Source organism: Pteropus vampyrus, unplaced genomic scaffold, assembly GCF_000151845.1.
Source record: "Pteropus vampyrus isolate Shadow unplaced genomic scaffold, Pvam_2.0 Scaffold5, whole genome shotgun sequence".
NCBI classification, from domain to species: domain Eukaryota; kingdom Metazoa; phylum Chordata; class Mammalia; order Chiroptera; family Pteropodidae; genus Pteropus; species Pteropus vampyrus.
The window spans coordinates 17,290,618-17,312,553 of NW_011888786.1; the positions used below are offsets into that span (position 1 = coordinate 17,290,618).

Genomic DNA, 21,936 nt, shown 5'->3' on the forward strand with positions numbered 1-21,936 from the left:
TTCAGTGTATGAATGGGGGTGACCTGAGGACCTTTCAGGGATAATGGGAAAGACTCAGCACCCTACTTCCCCACCCCATGCTTCTGCCCGGCTACTCCCAGAGGAGCGCAGATGAACTGCAGGGAGGCGTGATCCCGGACAGAGCGCGTCATCGTCCTCCCAGACCGACTGGTTCTGCGCCGGGTCTCCCCGCCCCGGTCCCCGCCTCTCCCCTGCCTGCCGGAAGGGCGCGATCACCTCCGCCCGAGCTTGGTGGCTGCAGCGGGGATGGCGGCGGCGGCGACTGCGGCTAAGGGAGGCAGTGGCCCGGCCACGGACACCCGGCTGGACCAGGAGACGGCCCGGTGGCTACGGTGGGACAGGGTAAGGGGCGACAGGGTGCTGGGACGGCCGAAGCGAGGTGCGGGGTCCTCTGCCTAGCCCCGGGCGCCGCCTTTCCCGCGGCGAATGCCGGCGCCCGCCTTTTCTTCTTCCCTCCGCTCGGGAAGACAGAGGAGGAGGTCGCAGCAGCTGCCAGGCTTCCTCGGGTCCGGCCTTCGTTTGTCTGGGAAGGGTTGTCCCGAGAGAAAACCAGCCATCCCTCCTGCCAGGCTGTCAGTTCGGCATTGGGGGTGTGAGCCGGGTCGGCCTGAACGCGGCCAAGCTCAGGGTACTGTCTAACTGCGGAGCTCAGGCGTCTGGGTCACTCAGACCGCCAGCTCGTCCTCTGATGTCGCGGGTGCATCCCCCGCCCACCCAGAATCGTTCCATCTCGCCTGTTCCTTTTCCTCCTAGGCACTTTGCAGACCACCCTTCCCATCCACATCTCCCAAGTGCTTCGTTGCAAGCACGGGTCCTCCCGGCGGGGCCCCGCCTGACTTCAGGTGGCTTCCTCCAGTCTCTGACTTTGCTGAGAAGATGAGAGGGAACCCCTTACACGCAGCAACCCGTAGTTCTTCCCTTCACGCTCTTAGATGCTAGAGCAAAGAGAGAATAAAGGGTCCAGCTCCAGACATGTCACGACTCCTCTCTTTTCTAACTTGTCTCTCGCTTCCTGCTTGTTCCTTCAGGCCTGATGTTCGTTTTCCTGGAATGTTCTCTGCTCTCTTCTGCTGAACTTATTTCTGATGCTGTTACTTTCATGTTTTGGATTCGAACTTACATGTGGCTTACGGAAAGAGGCCTACCCTGGCTCCCAAGGGTAAATTATTTCTCCCTAATACTCTCCTTAAACACTGTTCTTTTCCTTCATCATTCTTACTGAGATTGGTCAAAAAGCCAAAATAAAAACTTGTTAGTAGGTTTACTTGTTTAATGCCTGTCTGCAGACCTGACTTCGAAGGTGTGGGACCCATTCGGTGGCACAGGACTCGTTCTAGGAGGACGCAGCTTTGGTTTAATACTCTGCTGTCTTGTCTTAAAATTTTTTTCATTGTTGAACAAGTGGTCCCATTTTGCACTTGACCCCTGCAAATCGTGTAGTGGAGCTTGTCTACTCTTTCACTAATGTTCATGGTTTATAAAGCCTGACGCAGGGCCCACACATAGTAGATATAGATTTTGTCTGCTCTCTGAAAGTAGAGTATTCCTCTGAAACCTTTCATAAGCTGAAACAAGTTACTATTAATTTATATGGAAAAATTTTTTAGCATTCCCAGACCCCCCCAAAATAGCCTACCAAATCATACCAAATACACATTAAACCTAAAATAACGCTAACATATAATAAAAGCAGGAATGATGTGATAAATACACACCACACTTTCACTTCGTATACCCAAAAACTCACTCAAGCAATAGACTTTCCATCTTATCCTTAAGTAGATACTAACTAAAGTGGACCTCTTTACAGTTAGCAGAACCAGTAGTAACTTTGTCTGTCAGTTTTCTAGATTCTTTCTGCATGTAGATAGGATGAATGGTGGACGTGGGCAAATTCGAAGCACATGCAATGTCTCTATGTCATTCTCCTTGGTCGAAATGTTTAATCACATCGTTTTAAGCTAAGCCTAACACCCTATGAGCTCTCTTAGGACACATCTTGCTAAGGGATGAACAAAATAAACCAAGATGAAGCAAAGATGCTCACAGACACAGTTCAAAGCTATTGGGCTTGATGCTGAGATGCTGAGTGTATTTCCTGGGAAAGGAGCTTAGCGGCCTCTCTTGCTGCTGGAGTTGCTACCACCTCTGTAAGGGCTGCTACCAAACAAACGCTAATCGCTATTTTCACTTTTCGCCTTTTTTCATAAAAGTGAAAATCCTCCCCCATTTCTTTTCAGTTAGCAAAACCTGGTACTAATGTAGGTATTTCATAACACACACTTTGGAAAAGCGGAAGGTACCTGTACCTAAAATAGTTGTTAAGAAAATGAAGCTGATTGCACATCCTATCAGCAGGGCCAGCTTCCCCTCTTTGCCCTCTGGGTCGCTGTAGGTGGAATGCACGTCCTGTTTTTGAATGCTATTGGCAACTCGAGTGGTTTTTCTTTTCCTGGAAAGACATTGTAATTCTTTAGGGAAGGAAAGTGTTTCCATTTCTGATAACTTAGTAACTTGGAGTGTGTAGAAATGGTTTAGAGGCACAGCTGGTAATGAATTGTTCCATAAAACGTTCCCTTTGAAGAAATGAAAACCCGATTTCCACAAAATGTTGTATCTGTAGAGGGATAATACCTCCCTGGTTGGAGGTGAGGGAATGTTGTCCTTTTTATTTTTTGATCACTCCCACTTTTCTTGTTCTTTCCTCTCTTGATTTCTTCTTTGGTTTGAGAGAGGCCACAGAGGGAACTTCCCACCAGCTAAAAGCACTGGAGCTCTTTGGTCTGAGTCCCCCAAGGGTGAAGGAGCAAGGTATCTGGCAGGTGCCCTGTTCCCACTGGACCTTCATCCCTATTCCTTTAGCTGCTGTCAGCTTTGGTCACTCCCACAGCTGATTCTCACTTCTGCTGCTCTCTTGACTTTTCATTCTTATCTCTCTGCCTTCTTTAGTTTCTCTCAGGCTATTGGTCTTTTATAGATCTCGAAAGCCAGGTAGGATTTTCCGAATCTACACTGAGGATCACCACATATTGGCTGTGACCTGAAAGTCTTTGCTTTCTCATTCACTTGACAAATACTAATCGTTTTATGTTCCAGACCTCAGCTCCTCTTTGGGGGCTGCTGACACTCTGATTGGTCAAATTGTGCTCTGTGATCAGTGACTATTGCTTTTAACCAAAAAGGTGAGCTTTTACTTGATTCTTCTTGAATCTGGAACGATCTGCAAATGTGGGCTGAAGTCCAGAAAGCCAAGGTTTTATTGCAATAACATTACAAAGTTTAATTTTGCGGTCACATCTTGCCCGCATGTTCATCTCGTGGGATGATTGATGACTGATAGAAATAAAGAACTTACTCTATTGTTCCTCTGAATTCTTCATTTAAAATGTCTAATATGGAATTAATATAATTGTCATTTTTCTCTATTCTTAACATTTTCTGCAACTGTTATACAAAAAAAATAGGGCAATGTAAAATGAATTTAAATGATTCATGTGAATGTCTATTTGAAGCAGTTAATGTAATAGAAAAGGCACTAAGTTAATGCTGATTATGCTTTTTAAGCAAGTCTTTTATTAATCTCTGAGGCTTTCCCATCTGTGAAAAGGGATTTTTGATATTTGTCTGCCTCTTGCCGTCATTATAAGATTTAAATGTAACCAGGTTTGTGAAAGCATTGTACAAATTATAAAACATTACAAGTAAGATTTTGATTTAAATTACATAACCTTATCACTCTCTGGAAAAATTTGAAGATATTAGGGAAGAAAATGAACATTTGACTACAACTAAATGCCAGACAGAGAAAGATGTTTTATATTAATTTAATGTAAACCACCTCAAAAACCACTTCGTGAGGAAGACCTAGACTGTTTGCCCAAGTGAATAGAGTTGGTGAGTGGTGGTGTGGCTGAGATTCCATTCTGGGTGTCAGACCCCAAAACCTGTATGTTCATTTCCTTTCTCCAGAAGTGCTTGCCTTCGTAGGAAAGAAAATAATACTTACATTATAAAGGAAAAGACTGTTTTCTTCTACTCAGAGCACTTCTGACATCAACTGTTTGAGTTTTCCATACCAAATGTGTGTCCTACAATTCAGCTCAGTTCTGACACAAACTCCGGGGAGTTATTACAGACCCTCCAGCTTCAGGACTCCGTCCCACAATACTGCCCCCACTTCAGATGCCAGTAGAGTCTCAGGTTGTCACTTGTACTTCTGACCAACCAGTGATAAATCTGGGGTTACCATGACCACCTTCTTGGGTTTGATAATTTCCTAGAACAGCTCGCAGAACTAAGGAGATCACTTCGCTTACTATTACCAGTTTTATTATACAGAACACAACTCAGAAACAGCCAATGGAAGAGATCACAAGGCAAGGTATGTAGGAAGAGGTGCAGAGAGAGCTTCCACGCCGTTTCCAAGAGCACCACATTCCCAGCACCTCTGTGTGTTCACCAGCCCAGAAGCTTTCTAAACCCTGTTGTTTAGGGTTTTTATGGAGGTTCTATTACATAGGCATGATTAACTAAATCCTTGGCCATTGATGATTGAACCTAATCTCCAGCCTAGCTCCCCTCCCTGGAGGTCCAGGGATGGAGCTGAAAGTTCCAACCCTCCAATCATATGGTTGGCTCCCCTGACAACTAGCTCCCATCCTCCAAGAGTCATCTCATTAGTGTAAACTCAATATGGCTGTGAAGAAGTGTTATTAAGAATAGCAAAAGATGCTCCTCTCCTTAGTCAGAAGTTCTAAGGGTTTTAGAAGTTCCGTGCCAGGAACCAAGGGCTAAATATTTCTATTCTAAAACTATCCTAAACTATTCTAAAACTAAATATGTATTATTATATCACAATATCACTCATTATAATTAAAAAGAAACTTTATGCTTCGAATGTCAAAAGCATCAAAATATTGAAAAGCATATATCTATATCTATAGCTATAGATAGATAGATAGATAGATAGATAGATAGATAGATAGATGTAGATATGGATATAGATATATTTCATAAAGTAATATATATATATATATTCTCCTCCAGGTAGAATTATTGTAGATTTTTTCATTTTTCAGATTTTTTATTCTGTTGTTCACATGGCTATATCTGGTGTATACATTTCTATTTTGCAGAACCCTTTAACTCTAGAGTCCAGGAAGTAATAAAGAAGAACTACAAAAATGTTTTGGGGCTCGAATGAAGTTTGGGACAGCTGGCCTCAGAGCTGCTATGGGAGCGGGAATTTCTCATATGAACGATTTAACCATCATCCAGACTACACAGGTACCACATTTTTATATTTCTTAGTTATTCTTAATATACCCATAGTGTTACAAGGTAAACTGTGGCATATTAAAAATTTTAGGAGTTTATTTGAGCAAAAATCTGCTCGAATTGGCAGTACTGAATGAAATGGTTGGGAGCACTCTACTGAAGGGAGCTAGGAAAAAGACTACAGAAAAGAGGCAGAAGCAGAACAAAGAAATTATAGTTTGGCTATAGATCAAGTGGTTGCCTTATTTGGGACTGCCTACTTAGCATTAGGTTTTGATTTCTTAACCCTGAGGCCTTTACAAGCTTCAGTTTTGGCTCACTTAACAGGTTTTAGCTTGCTTTCTTAGGCTACTGAAGGCATTAAAACTATCTCAATCCGATGGCCTCCTTGTTTAATTAATTTAACCCCAGGATCCTTTTGTGTTTGACAGGTCTAATTTGTTTTAAATATGACCAGGTCTTGTGGGTTTGCCTAGGCACAGAGAGTCACACATTTATTCCATAAAGTAAGGCTCGCACAGTTGGTTGAAGCCATAGTTGTTTCAAAACTCATACAGCCTTTTATTCTTTCATTCATTTAACAGAGGGTTATTGAGTGCTTATGTGCCAAGCATTGGGTATATAATAATGACTAAAACAGAGAGATTTTCTGATGGAGCTTTCATTCCAGTACAAATCTACCAACTAAGCTGACTGATTTTTATGATGGTCTTGTAATATTTGTTCTGGCTGTACAGCTGCAAGAATTTAAAAAGTTTTTCTTACTGCCAGAGTAACCAAGAGCCAATTCGGTTTAGTTTCATTGTATAGTATAGGTGGAAATTATTGCTGAGTTCCCTTGCCTTCATTTATAAATTTTACTCTCAGAGTATAGACACAACTTTAGAAATAGAGATGAAGCCTTTGCCACTGAGTATGGAGAGTTCCATTTACGATGGAAATGAAGAATAGATTATTCCATTTTTCCAACTACTTGGACTTGTTAAAAATGAAGGTCACTTTAATTCTAGAAAAGAAAAGGCTAGAAAAATTGACTAATGGTGATTACATGTACCTTTCGTAAAAGGGAGTTGGGCACGTTCTAGCAAAACCCTAAGAAGGCAGGAAAACCTTGCCTGAGAATACAGAGTTGCCATGGGAACCCCTAGCCACAAATACTTGTTTAGCAGTAGGGCTCCCGGACATCTTTGCGGGCAGGCTAGGAATGGAGTGAGCCTGGGAATCCTGTTCTACTTGATGATAACACGGAATTGTGCTGCTGATGAAGGTCACCTTCTGCTCTGTTTACTAGGGCTGTAGCACAAATCACCCAAAACACTGATGTTAAACAGTTAATTTTGCTCACAGATCTGTAATGTGAATGGAGCTCAGTGGGGACAGTTAATCTCGGTTACACATGGCATCACTTGGGCAGCTAGGAACCTGGAATCGTCTGAAAGCCCCCTCACTCATACATCTGCAGTTATTGCTGGCTTTGCCTGACACCTTAGCTGGGCCTGGACCACTCACTACATGTGGCCTGGGATATAGCAAGCAGAGAGAGAGAGTGTGTGCGCCAGGTGGAGGCTGTATTGACTTTTATAATCTCACCTTGAAAGTCAACCCAAATCACTTCCATACCCTATTTGTTAAAAGTGAGTCAGTATTTAAGGAGATGGCATGTAGACAGCCACCTCTCAATGGAGGAATGTCAATGTCACATGAGAGGAGCGTGTGGGATGGGATATATTGGCATGGCCATCTTTGGAAAATCCTATTGGTCACTCCTCCAGTTTGGCCTAATTTGGGAGAATTCTAAGGGATTGAACCTATAGCCTTTTCTCCTATATTCATCTACATCTAGTTTCTAGGAATGATGAAATCTTTCCCTAGAAAAGTTTTAGGACTTACCTCATACCTCTCTCCCCCAGGGAAATAGGTCTCTTCTGGGAGTAGACCCTGTAATAGCTAAGAATCCTACTAAACTAAGATGAGTAGATCTTAAGATCCCTTAAAGGTATCTGGTTCAATCCCTTGGGATAATTACCCCTGTATTCCCCACCACTCCAAAGTGGTCGTCCAGCCTACGCTGAAACACTGAAACAACAGGAATCGAGGAGGCCAAGAGTTAAGGCAATGTTATGAGAGTAGCAGGTGCATTTTTAAAATCTTAGGAGTGGTTTCCAAATTAGAGGAAAAAGATTCCCAGGACAAACCCCCCCAGCCAGGTTCCACTCCCAGCCTTGGCTAGCGTGGTGACAGAATGTGCTGGCTTTCACTATGGCCTCGGCACCCTGCCCGCTGGTCTCCAATGTGGACTGTCATCCTAATGGTGCCCCCAAAAGCCATCTGGTTGGATTTAAGGAGCAGATATATGTGAGTCTAGAACACCCTAGTGGGAAACAGGGTAGAGATCAGCGAGAGACTTTTATATTGTTTCCCTCATCAGTAGAGGTTATAATTTCCTCTTAGGTTACGTAACCAAGCCACGAAACGTCAATGATGGAGAACCCATTGTCTTCTGAAATAGCCTATCTATCTTTGGATTGTTCTCATTAAAAAATAGTTTCTGAAGGAAACTGGACTCTGGATGGTAATCACACAATAGAATATATAGATGTCAAATTATAATGTACACCTGAAAATTATATGATTGTATTAACCAATGTTACCTCAATAAACTTAAAAAAATGCTTTCATTATTTTGAGTCAAAATCTATCTTTCTGTAGCTTTTACGTATTGGTCATAGTTTGACCTTTGAAGCCATACAAAGTTTATTTCTTATGTCCTAAGATAACATTTCAATTCGGAAAAATCTTCTTCATCCCACACTGAGTCTTTCCTATAGAATAAGCATCGCCCTTTCCCTTAGCCATTCTCTCAGGTCCTCAGCCTCAGCAATTTGGAGATATGAGATTTTGGACTAAAAGCTGAATGCTTTTTGCCCCTTGAGCTTTAAGGCCACAAGATAGGAGTCAACCAGGGAGAAAGAGAAGGTTACAAGCATCTCAGTGCTTTCTGGGGAACCCACAAAACCAATACACATGTGTCCTTATTTCTTTGTATCACTCAACCTCAGAAGATATGCCCAACACAATGTTTTTGTTCAGGAAATACCAAAGGCATTCTAAACCAGCACGGCTCTGGCAACGAAGCTATGAAGTATCCACCTCCCCTGCGCCCCCCCGCACCCCCCAACCAAAATGAGTTATAATTATTTTTTACAAGACTTCATTCAATCAAAGTGAAGTGAGTAATGTGAACCATCATTATTACCCAATCAACCTTGTTCTCTTTGCTCTGTAATAAAACCTATTTTATCTGGTAATCTAAACCTATTGAATTCAAAGTTCAATAGGTTTAACATCTTCTAATGTGTTCTAATCTTCCATATTTTGGATTTTTGCAATGTTATTGCGTGCACTAAGATACAAGACTTATGTATTCCATCAATTCTAAGCAAATGGTAATAACCCAAACTCTGCACAATTTTTTTCCATGTAATTGGCTAGGTCATATAATTGGACTGCTATGGCCTCCTTAAGACCTCTGCCTGCTGGAAACAATATCACAAATAAATAGAACATCTTTAAACTAGTTAAGTGTCAACATCTTATCAAACATATTAAGTTTCTTTGACCTACTGACAATACAGAGCAGGCAAAAATGTCTGAAAAACCCCCATGTCCTCAGGCATTTCAGAACTAATATAGAAGAAGGAGTATAGGCTTAGGAAAATAATAAAAATAATGCTCCTAATAGCAAACACATAGTGCTTCCTTGGTGTTAGATTCTCAGCATATGGTGTATTTTAACTCATATAACAGCCCTTTGAGGTAGGTGCTGTTGTTATTCCTGTTTTACAGAAGAGGAAACTGAGGCACAAAGAGGTTAAGGAACTTGATATTTGCTTATAGGTGGCGGAGTGGAGTCCAAACCCACAAACCCACTGTGTGCTTTTAACCCAGCACTGAACCACTTCCAACCAGACCTGGGGAGCAATTCCAGGCTCTGCTACTTGTGTATCTAGGCAAATCACTGAGCCTCTCCGAGCCTTAGTTTTCCCTGTAAAATGAAATTTCTTGGCAAAGTTCATCCGAGGTTAGTGATAATAGTTAAGTGTCAGACACAGTACCTGATACATATAGACAGGCAATAATTAAAGCTGTTACTCTTCTGTTGTTCAGTTTGTTTAGTTACTGAGGGATTTCTTTCCTCTCTGCTACAGTATTTCTTTCCTCTCTTGTAGAAGCCAAAAATATGCCAAAATATATGCCAAAAATAGGTATATGCCAAAAATATATATATGATGTGGTAAAACATATATATTCTTTTAATCTATGGGATATTTTTTAGGGATTTTGCAGATACCTGGAAAAACAATTCAGTGACCTTAAGCAAAGAGGTGTCGTGATCAGCTTTGATGCTCGAGCTCACCCAGCAAGTGGAGGCAGCAGCAGAAGGTATTTAAAGATATTTACAAAATGATATCTTTGTAGTGTATGTTGTGACTTTATTTTTAATCACCATTTCAATAGCTTGCCTTTAAAAAGCATTTGTCAGCTGCATTGCTTAACTATAAAAATGATGGGTAAATTCTGTTTGCAACTTTTAAGAATTCTGATTTTACATTTGGGTTAAGAAAATGAAATCATTTCAGCAATTTAGAATTTAATACCTATCTAAAAGAAAAAAAAAATTAAGAGAGAATATTATTTTTCCCTCTCACTTTCTTCCTTTTATGTCATTTTCTTTCTCCCACTACTAAGCCTCATGAGCTCCTTTCCATTCTTGAATGCCCATTTTAAGCTGTGTTCTTGTAATATGCCCAAACCAATGAGACTCTTATGAAGCTGTGAGCAGATGACGATGGTAATGGTGGTGGTGATGATGATGGTGGTGGTGGTGATGGTGGTGATGATGATGACAGGCTAGCAATCCTTTGAGTGCTGAATGTAAGCTAGGCACTACTCATTTAATCTTCACAACAACCTGTAAGGTATGTACTTTTATCTCTTTGCTCTAAAATCATAAAGCAAAGAAGGAGCCACAATTAAACATAAAGAAGCTGGTACCAGGGATGGCAAATTTTTTCTCTAAAGGACAAATAATAAACATCCTACACATTGTGGGTCATACAGTCTCTGTCACAATTACTAGTTCTGCCACGTACCACAAAAACAGCCATAGACAATACATAACTGAATGGGCATGACAGTGTTTCAATAAAACTTTATTTACAAAATGGGCTGTAGTTTGCTTACCCCTGCTCTTAATCATATAATGTGACCTTTTTTTTTAACTTGAATACCTCCCTTATTATTATGAATTTTTTATCATTCCGGAGTATAAATATTAGTAGTTTCTCAGATCAGAATTCAAATATTTAATATTATTGAAATTCTAATTAACTTTACAGTGCCAGATGAGTTCATAGATCGTAATTTTTGCCTTTCAAGAGCTTCTAATCTAAGAGAAAAGGATGGATGGGAACAAACGTGTGGCTGTGAGGAAGGGAACATGGCCAGAGCAAAAGACTAGATGACATCAGTCCCCAGATTGAACTCAGAATGGCCTAAGATTTTTGGTCTTCAGCTAAAAGATCAAAAATGTGATTTTTTAAAAATAATGCAAGAGAGGAGCTGTAGCTCTCAGGGAGAGATGCACATGAAGTACATTCACAAGAGAGTGATGTCGTACGAACCAGAATATTAGTTTGTCAGTTTTCAGTTATTGAACTTAAGTTAGTTGGAATTAGGTCATATACATACGTTACCAACCCCAGGGGCAGACCAGAGCCTCCAGCCAGAGCATGTACAGTGCATATATATGACTAGCTGCTTGTTTAGCATCTCAAATTACTTCATTTTAGGCTGCTTCTGGTTTACACATCCTTCAAATATGTTAACATAGTCAGTTAAGGTACAGATATTTCTTGCTCTGGCCTTAAAGCCATATTATTTTCAAAAAGTAACTGATGTTACTAATTCTACTTAAGTTTATGGTTCAAGTCTCAGTTGGACAGGATGGGATGGAGTGGAGGTCAGGGCTGCCATCACTTGCAACATGCAAGTATTTAGAGACTGTAAACTAAATATTAAGCCAGTACATGGTAAAACATTTATAATGAATCAATGGAATATTCTTAAAGTGTTGGATACTATTGCAGTCTCAGAATTTTACCTAAGGAAATGTTTATTTGTTCTTTAATCTTCCAATTGTAAATATCTAGTGGGGAACATAAGCATATGCAGAGAGCACACTGAATCTTTTTTTTTTATGCACATTTGTAACTTAGTTCATACATATCATGTATATAATAATCATTTATATGTTGAGTGTCTCCTTTGCCAGCTTTAAGAAAGCTCCTTCAAGGTCAACCTGACACGATTAATGTTTCATGCAGGTGAAAGTGACTTCCATGCCATTCATTCTAGTAAATGCAATTTAGGTTTAATTCAAATTTTTATTAAACTTGTTTTTTTGCTGAATTTTGTTATTTTTATGACTTCCGCTATGTAGAGGCAATTTTTTTTTTTCTGTCAAAATCATTCTTGTATTGCTATTTACCCTAGGGATTTTCAGTTGTTAAAGGGCAGAGTTTCCTCTTTGTGCCCCCAGACAGCTCCTGGAATAGTGTTTGATGAAGCTAGTGCTCAAGAAATATTTGGAGAGAGAATGAATGATCTGATTGTTTAATCCTGTAGTGGTATAATTTGTTCAATGGAAGAAAATTGCTCATTCATTGTGGTAAAGTATTTTACTCCAAGCATGAAGAAAGACTTGATGCTGTGTTCTGTGTCCTACCCTAAGCCATTTGCTGTAGAAGTTGAGAAAAATATCAAAGTATCAAAAATTTAGGTTTTCTTTTACGGGCTGGATGGAGCCAAGGTGTATATATGTCACATATGTATATGTCACATATATACATATAATATACACACATACATACATGTATATGTCAGCATGCCTTGTATATGCCAATAAATGCAATATGTAATTAAATGGTAGGGTGCGTGGTCTATCCTGGATTGTGATACCTTTAGACTGGGGTTTCTTAGTTCCTGTACTATTGACATGTGACTTCATACTGGGACGGATAATTCTTTGTTGTGGGGAACTGTCTCGTGCATCGTAGGGTGATTTATAAGCATCCTTGGCTTCTACCCACTAGCTGCCAGTAGCACCATACCCCTATCCCCATTGACAACCAAAAATGTCTCCAGACATTTCAGATGCCACGGGGGTGGGGGTGGGGGGGAATCACTCTTGGCCAAGACCCACTGAGATAGAGAGTTGAAGGACCTGGGCGCAGGCCTGGCTCAGCTGCTAAGTGGCTGTTGGACATATGGAACAAGTTGTTTGGCCTTTTTTTTTGCTTTAGTCTCCTTTCTGAAAAACAAAGAGGTGGAATGAGAAGATGCCTAAGGTTCTTCCAGCTTTAATGTTCTATGCCAGTGGAAAAACAATAAATGTTTTCCTTGATCTGGCTTCTATACTCAACCTAAAGAAGTGGTAAGGCATTAATTTCCTTCTTTACTGTCTGTCACCCATGGTCCTGACAACATTCCTTTTCTTTCTCTACCTGTCCCACTACCTTTCCAGATTCGCCCGACTTGCTGCAACTACGTTTATCACTCAGGGAATTCCTGTGTACCTGTTTTCCGACATAACCCCAACCCCTTTTGTGGTAAGTAGCTGTTTTATAATTTCCTATCATGGGACCGGGGTTGGGGCATGGCTGAATCGTACAGGCCTTAGTGCTGTTGAGATTCAAGTATCTGAATGACAGAAAAGCTCCCAGACATTTATTGAGCATCCTCTCTTCTCTCCCGAAATGTTTCTCCCACGTCCGGGTAATATTTCTCTGGTATTCAACTTTTGATTCGTCAGAATCGATTTATTTTTAAGTGCAATTTTCCTTTTGCTTATATTCAAAGGCTGTTTTAACTAATTAGCAAAATATATTTTGTTTGTTTGATGTTTCATTTGGTTTATAGGTTTTTTTCCCCCCCGGCTATCACAATTAGAAAACTTCTTGTGTCTAAACCATGCCTTAACCATGAATACTTTTGACAAGGTGGTGCACCAGCTTTTTCTACAAACGCATCGATCTAAATATTCATGACCAATTCAGAAAACATTCTTGACATGTTTTAGTAAGATTTTTTATCAAATCCTTAATGTAGCAGAATCTAGAGAAAAAGACAACAGAGACTGTGGCAGATGTTGTTTTTAACTAGATAAAACTTCTAAGAGCAGGGCCAGATGCTCACAGTATATGTTTTTAGAAGTTAAGCCAAAAATATGATTTGAATGCAGTTACATCAAGTTGAGATGAGCGTGCATATATACAGAAGTAAGTTCGACTAGTTTTGTGTTTACTGTCTCCAGCGCACTGACAGGTAGATGTAGCATGTCCTAGATTGTAAATAACTCGGTGGACAGTCAATGTCACTTCCAAATTTGGTTCAAGTTTCATTGTTTGATGGCAAAATTACAATGTTATTTTTATATCAGACATGAATTAAATGAATGTCTCATGATCTTTTCCCACACCATGGAGCGGTTCTCCCCTTTTTTTTGTTCCAGGACATATGATGTGAGATAATGCCTGAGAGGACCCTGTTGATTCATCATGGGAGGTTGGAAGGGGAGAGATGATTAGAATCTGGGGCTGCCTGTGTATGATAAATCTCATAGGCAGCCATATATATATATATCACCCTACATATATATATGTATATATATATATACACACACACACACACACTATATATATACACACACACACACATATGTATGTATACATATATATGCGTGTATATATATATAAAATGTTGGTTAAAAGGGAACAAGTTGGCACAACAAATAACATATGATAGACATTTTAAGTATATCTAATTTTTTGTTTAACACTCTTCTTGTTTCCTACTATTACAGCCCTATACAGTATCACATTTGAAACTTTGTGCTGGAATCATGATAACTGCCTCTCACAATCCAAAGCAGGACAATGGTTATAAGGTATTTTTACTCTTCTACCCACATGTTTGTCCTTCTGTATGAATCCTAAACCTTTACAGTTTGGGAGCACAAGGAATGGATGCTTTTCCATTAACCTTACACTCTCTGGATATGTTTCTGCATTCTCTAGGTCTATTGGGATAATGGAGCTCAGATCATCTCTCCTCATGATAAAGGGATTTCTCAAGCTATTGAAGAAAATCTAGAGCCATGGCCACAAGCTTGGGATGATTCTTTAATTAATAGCAGTGCACTTCTTCACGACCCAAGTGCTTCCATCAATAAGGACTACTTTGAAGACCTTAAAAAATACTGTTTTCACAGGTAAATGGATTGTAAACTCACCTCAAGTGAGTTAAATTAATGTGATTTAGCTGAATTCTATCAGTATTCATTTAAGTTTTCTATTGGTACATATACTGTAGCTGCATCTGATTTTTAGAGACTGTAGATAGGGGGTTGGTAATGTTTCTTAAAAGACAGTAAACATTTTTGACTTTATGGGCCTTATGGATTACATCACAACTACTCGACTCTGCCATAGGAGTCGAGGAAAGCAGCCATAGATGCAGTAGGAAAGCAGCCATAGATGATACATAAATGAATGAGCACAAACATAGCTGTGTTAAAAAAATAATAATAAAAAATAAAACTTTATTTATAAAAGCAGGTGGTTGGCTCACAGGCCACAGTTTGCTGACCTCTGTGGTAGAATCATATATATGTAATGTGAAGGTGTGTGTATACATATGTCTGTGTGTATATGTATGTAAAAAGAAAACTGCTGAAAGGTGTCAAATAAGAAACGCTGGCTTTTTTTTTTTGTCTTTCCAGAAATTTTCTGTGAATATCCACGCATGTTATAAACGTAATATATATTTAAGGCCATAAATAGAAATATACTGTACATGTAGTTTGTTCTATGCCTTTATTCTCCCAGTAACTATAGACACAGACTAGATAGTTACACAGATAAGACAAGCAGAGCGACAGTGTTGTCCTTCTGTAGTACTCTGTGGGTCCCACCATTCCCAATTGTCCTCCTAGCAAGAAACCGCTGATTTTAAAGAAGCAAAATTTCTAGGTTGTCTCTAATATTGTGCTTGTTGGGTCACCGGGAAGTGGAGGCTCTTGTGTGGAGTGTTGAACCCCAGTTCTGTCTGAAGCGAGCGGCCACATGAGCTGGGTGCTAGTATGTGCAAATGTATTCCAGAGTCACCAGATCATCAGCTTTTTTCTCCCTAAAAGAAACTGGAAACCTAGATTTTGTTGGTGAAATCTCTTAATTTTTAAATGATGGGGACAATTCTTTAAATGGTGAACAGTCTAAACAAAAGACATCTGTGAGCCTTCCCTCCATCCCTCTGATTGAACTTCACAAAGGCTGAGGGTTTTTAGTTTTCTGCTGCCCTAAATGGCTCTGGAGTCAACACCCTTGAGAGTACTTTGTATGTGTGTGTGGGGGGGGGAGGGGTGCGTGTGCACGTGTGCGTGCCTGTGTGTGTGTCCTTAGGTAGATTTCTGGCATCAGAATTGTATATGCATTTACAAAGTTAATAATGTTTAACAAATTGCTCCCTAAAAATGTTACACTAATTGACACTCCCACCAACAGTATATGGTAACAGTATATGATCCACACATTCTTATCTACACTGGACATTATCAAATTTCTCATTTTTCCCAATTCGCTAAATGAAAGTAGTATCTCACTTTATTTGCATTCTTGTAAATAAGCTATTTTTTCATATTTATTTAACCTATGTTTTTCTATGTATTTGTCCATCTTTTGCAGTTGTAAAACCTCTTTGCTTATATAGAAAACTAGTTTTCATTTCTTTTCAAATATTGTTTTCCATTCTATTGTTACCTTTGGACTTTTTCTTTGGATCTTTTTGCTGAACTTTTGTAAAATGTGATAATGTTTATCAGTTTTTTAACTTACAGCTTCTAGGTTTTGTGTTATACTTAAGAAGACTTTCTTTACACCAAGATTATTTTTAAAAATCCTCCCCTTTTTTTTGAACTTACATGTTTATATTTCGTAATGTTTAAATCTTTTGAGTCATTGGTGATTTTCAATTTTGTATGAGTTACAAAATAGGAAGGCAAATTAGTTTTTTTCCGAAAAGGTTTGAAGTTGCACCAACACGTTAAATTGAAGAACCTATCTTTCTTTGAGTAATTGAAAATATCACCTTTATTAAACAATTTCCAACACAAATTGTGTTTATTATATCTCAGATAACTGCGATAGGCCCTTCACTTGTACTAATTAATCTCATTTTAATCTTCACAGTGATGCTGAGGGTAGGTTCTGATGTATTGCCTTTTTATAGATGAGAAAACAGAGAGGTTAAGTAAATAACCAACTGTCACACAGCTTGTAAGTGGCAGAGCTCCAGGATGTAAATTCAGTCTGTCTCCAAAGCATGTTAACCACTAAGCCTTACTACTTCTCATATATGTTTCCCATTTCAAATTTGATCATATTCTGACTCTATTCTGCTCCTTTAATTTGCCTTTTTATATCTAGTACTCTTAGAACTAAACTGTTCTAATTGTGTTAGTTTTATAATTCACTCTAATATCTTAGAGATATTTTCCCAGGTTTGTTCTTACTAATGTTACCTGTTTATTGTTCTAGATGCATTTTATTTTCAAGGGGATGTTTGTTTTAAACCACTATTATCTTAGAGAATACTTTGTTCATTTATTCATTGCCAAAAGAAACAGACAGTAACCTAAGCTTCCGTGTCCTGTCACATTTGGTTAGAATGGACATTTTGAAAATCATTTTTGAAGTTAGTAAAGAGTCTGAGGAGCTCCAGAGCTGGCACTGCCATGGGCAGCCACCCATGGGCAGCTGTGAGTCTCTCCTGGAACCCAAGCCTGGGGCTCGCTCTTTTATCCCATTCTAGATGTAAACGCTGTTGCATAAAACAAACTCTGAAAGTAATCAGATTTGCTGAAAACAGCTATAGAGTAAAATTTAAAACTTGAAATATGTTGAGGGAGGGGTGTATATTTGGGAGAGAGTGGATAAGTTTTGTTTTTTTTTTTTTAATGGAATTAGAAAGATCCTCAGTTGTCTTATTCTTATGACATTGACATTTTTTGTAGTTCCTCAGTTGTCTTATTCTTATGACATTGATATTTTTTGTAGTTCGGGATCTGGTTTCTTGATATTTTGCAAACCTTCCAGTTTGGGGAGCCACATTTGTATATTTTATCAGTTTCCACGATGTGTCTGATTCTAGGAGTGCGAACAAGGAGACCAAGTTGAAGTTTGTGCACACCTCCGTCCACGGCGTGGGTCATGACTTTGTGCAGTCGGCTTTCAGGGCTTTTGGCTTCGTTCCTCCTGAGGCTGTTCCCGAACAGAAAGATCCCGATCCTGAGTTCCCAACAGTGAAATACCCAAACCCCGAAGAGGGTAAAGATGTCTTGGTAACCTAATATTGTCAATTATACAATTTACCTCTTATCTTCAAAAACTACTGCTATCAAGTAAAATAAGTTTCTATGTGCTTTCATTGTGTTGAACACCAACAACAAAAATTTCATCATGGGAAATTTTATGTTTATTAATCATGTCTTAAAGGAATTTTCACATTAGATATATTAGCATCAAATAAGAGAGCTGAAATCTTAAAGATGTTTTAAATTTAATTTAATTAAGTTTAAATTTAACCTACTGTGCTTTTTTAATGCCAAAAAGGAACAGTAATAGAATGGAAGTTTATCACATGATTTTTATCCCTTAACTGTCATTTTTCTGATAGGAAGAAGTGCTATGTAAATTGTACCTCCTTCAACCTTTTTTAAAGGTTAGGGTAGCAATGATATTTAGAGAGTCGATTTATTTTGGTTGGTTTGTGAGGCTGATCACACGCGAAGCCTGAAAATACCAGTCCAACCACATACACACATACAAACATACACGCTATCAGATGTGGGGTGAATTTAATGGGCAGTCTGGGGTCGTGAGTTGATATCAGCTCCCATTTTCTGACCTCTGGCTTAGGAAGTAATATGTGACCAGGCAGGACCAGCTCCAAAAATAAAATTCATCCTTAGTTTGGGGAATGTTCTCTTTTAGTTCTTAAAGAACTGAATGTTTTTAAAGAATGCAATGTGCTTGATTCTTGATTGAAGTACTCTTCTCTTTCTACTCTTTTTCAGACTTTATCTTTTGCTTTGGCTGACAAAATCAAGGCCAAGATCATTTTAGCAAATGACCCTGATGCTGATAGACTTGCTGTGGCAGAAAAACAAGATAGGTACAAGTTAATTTTGATTATCTAGAAAACATAAAGGGTGACTTCAGATTAAAATGTTTTGGGAGAGACTAGACCTATTTAGAAATATTTCCTATTTATTTTGCAAATGATCATCTTACTGGACCTTTGTCAAGTCCTCCAACATAGAGTAAGGTGCTGATTTGGGAGCCACACAGTTGGCAAGCATAACGCAGAGTAAACCAGTCCAATATGTGTTTGGAATTGAAATTACTATTTGTTATCTTCTCTTATTTTATCATTGATTTCATTATAGTTAATGACTCAGTGGCTGCTGGGGGCAAAGTACTTGGCTTGGTGCTGGCTTTACAGTTCAGTACTTGCCAAAGGGTTTGGTAAGGAGCTAGACCTTCAAGGAAATATTGAATTTAGGTTGAGCAGACCAGAGAGGAATACCTGTGGTATGGAGTATTGATAGTGTCAAGGCATATTTGACCGTGGAGTTTGTTGTAAGGTAGGCAGGGTCTAAGTAGTTTCGGGTGTCAAACAGCATATGTGATGTTTTTGGGGGTAGTGGGGTGCTGCCAAAGGGTTAGGGTTTTAGATTATGATGAAACAATTTCAATTCTATATAAATTTTTAGGAAATTAAGCTAAGGTGATATATGCTTAAATTTGAGGTGTACTTCTAGCCACCTGGACTACAGAGAGGAAGATAAATCACTTATCTGTTCTTGGGTGTCCTCACTGTTTTAGCACTAGGGTCATTATTGAGAAATGCCACACTATTGCCCTCTCAGAATCAGCAACCAAAATTGAGATCTATAAACTATTATCCTTAGAGGATCTTGCTTGCATATTTCTGTTATGTTTAAAACAAAAGCTTTTGTTGAGGACCAAGGTAAAAGCATTATGTCATCACTGACATTTTATATGCTCTTTGAAGATAAGATGTTTGTCTAGGCCAACTGGCTGAGACATGGTAGCTGTTTGTGAAGTGGCAGTCACATTTCTAGCCAGTTTTTAAAATAAGAATAATAAGAACAGTCTTCCAGAAACTACTTTGAAGCTTGTTTAGCTTAATTGTCTCACCTCAGTGACTCCTAATGTCTCTCTTAAGATCACTGCAATGCACGGTTATTTTTTCTTTTTCCAGTGGTGAATGGAGAGTGTTTTCAGGCAATGAGTTGGGGGCCCTCCTGGGCTGGTGGCTCTTTACTTGTTGGAAAGAAAAGAACCAAGATCACAATGCCCTCAAGGACACATACATGTTGTCCAGCACTGTCTCCTCCAAAATCTTGCAGGCCATTGCCTTAAAGGAGGGTTTTCACTTTGAGGTAAGGTGTTTGGGGCAAAGGCTCTTTCCCCTTCCTTTTGCTCTGTAGAAGGTCTAAGGCCTGTCTTTCTCCTCTGGATTATTCCTTTAGGAAAAATTAACTGGCTTTAAGTGGATGGGGAACCGAGCCAAACAGCTAATAGACCAGGGGAAGAATGTCTTATTTGCATTTGAAGAAGCTATCGGTAAGAAGTGATAATGATGATCATAGAATTAGTTAATGTATAGAATGCAAAAAAATGAAAAAAGATGTGGATTTGGATTTGGGTTCAAAAGGTGACCAGTGAAACAGGAACACACAGTTTGCTTTGCTTCTGCGGCATTTCAAAGAGCATCCTACCCCTAAAATGGAAAATCAGATTTTTTTTCAGCTAAAAAGAATATCTCGTAAATAACAGAGCCATTCATGTAAGGAAGTGAATTCTTTCCCCAGATGACTGAACACAGTGGTGTCCTGCACATGGCTACTAGAAGCTTAAGAATCCACATACTAGGGGAGTTGTGATATTTCCTCAATTGTGTTGGTATCCAGGTCCAATATGTTCTCTCCTCCTCCAAAAAAGCTATGCAGAAGTCTGTCCAGAGGAAAGGAGAAAACACGGTTGTGGTGCCTTCACCAAACTGATTGTCACTTGAAAAGATGACCCTGAACCCAGCTAGAATGACTGAAAAACACTTATCTTAAATTGTCAATGTAAATGAGCAGAAAGGAGAGCTGGCCGTAGAAACTTGAAATTCAGCTGTTTGTGCTGGGGGTATTTTAACTATTTGTTTAGTTATGATACATTTTACTTATTCTATAATATATATTCTTCTGATTGATCTGTGTATTTGCTGCAGCACACATCTAACTAATTGATTAAATGAAGTATAATAGCTCAGCTTTGCTCTTTTATTGTCATAATTAACAGTTTTATCCTTTATAGCTTTTTATTTAAAAACCTTTTTTCACATTCATTTATGAAATATTTATTGCATATCAATTATGCAGTGACTCTGAAAGAAATGGACTCTGACCTTGACCTATAGCAGCCTACAAGAATCTTTCTAGTTAGATAACCACACAAAAGAGGATAGGCCACATGTCAAAACAAATAATATAACTCACAATAACTGTGGGAATTCAGAGAAGACAGAATAAGCATTGACTAGAACAATTGGAAACAATTTTGTGTGAGCTGGAGGAATTTGGCCTGGACCTAGGAAATGAGCACTTTTTGGCTAGGAGGAAGACTCTCCTTATGGGTTATTCACCAAATACTTCTTGAAAGCCTACTATGTACTAGGCACTGGGCTAGATTTTTATATACAATGGTAAATGAGAACTATCCACATACTCATACTGTACAACCTGTCATGCAGTAAGCAGAATGCATATAGATATGTGTATGCACAGCATTGTAAAGCAACCCACTCCTAAGGATGTGTGTCTGACACGTGTTTCTGCAGGATATATGTGCTGCCCTTTTGTTCTGGACAAAGATGGAGTCAGTGCCGCTGTCATAAGCGCAGAGTTGGCTAGCTTTTTAGCAACCAAGAATTTGTCTTTGTCTCAGCAGCTAAAGGCCATCTATGTTGAGTAAGTTTCTATTGACTCTACATAACTGAAATAATATTTTTTATTAGTTTCAGGTGTACAGCACAGAGATTCAGTATATGTATATATTATGACATGATCACTATAAGTCTATTGCATGCATCAGTCTATTACTACATGCATCACCACACGTAGTAATATTTTTAAATGTATTACGTACTTGTGCACAAGATACTAATATTCTTTCCAATGCTCTTACTTTAGTTATGAATTCTATTTCTTATAAAAACCAAATAAGAAATTACCTTTTCCCTTTGATACTTAGCCATTTAACAGTAATTACCATTTGTGATGACAGTAACCTTTACCAGATGAGAACATTAGCCACAGAAACAGCTAAAGAATATGATTTTAAGTGTCCGATGTCAAAAAAGATTAAATGTGTTTATGAAACATCTATTTAGTCTTTTTATAGCAATTATTCAGCTGTGCCTTTGTAGTACAAAAGCAGCCAGACA

General features: G+C 39.0%; 1 protein-coding gene across 1 annotated transcript in view; it reads left to right on the forward strand.

Annotated features, from left to right (window-relative positions):
• The first annotated feature begins 202 nt into the window (after nucleotides 1-202).
• The window catches only part of PGM2 (phosphoglucomutase 2), a 34,486-nt gene continuing 12,752 nt past the window's right edge, over nucleotides 203-21,936 (forward strand). Inside the window, 12 exon segments of the mRNA XM_011365629.2 lie at nucleotides 203-363; nucleotides 5,157-5,176; nucleotides 5,178-5,307; nucleotides 9,635-9,741; nucleotides 12,884-12,968; nucleotides 14,222-14,305; nucleotides 14,436-14,629; nucleotides 17,566-17,755; nucleotides 18,491-18,588; nucleotides 19,702-19,882; nucleotides 19,973-20,066; nucleotides 21,331-21,460. Coding sequence (XP_011363931.1) covers nucleotides 268-363; nucleotides 5,157-5,176; nucleotides 5,178-5,307; nucleotides 9,635-9,741; nucleotides 12,884-12,968; nucleotides 14,222-14,305; nucleotides 14,436-14,629; nucleotides 17,566-17,755; nucleotides 18,491-18,588; nucleotides 19,702-19,882; nucleotides 19,973-20,066; nucleotides 21,331-21,460 — 1,409 coding nt within the window. The 5' untranslated portion in view covers nucleotides 203-267.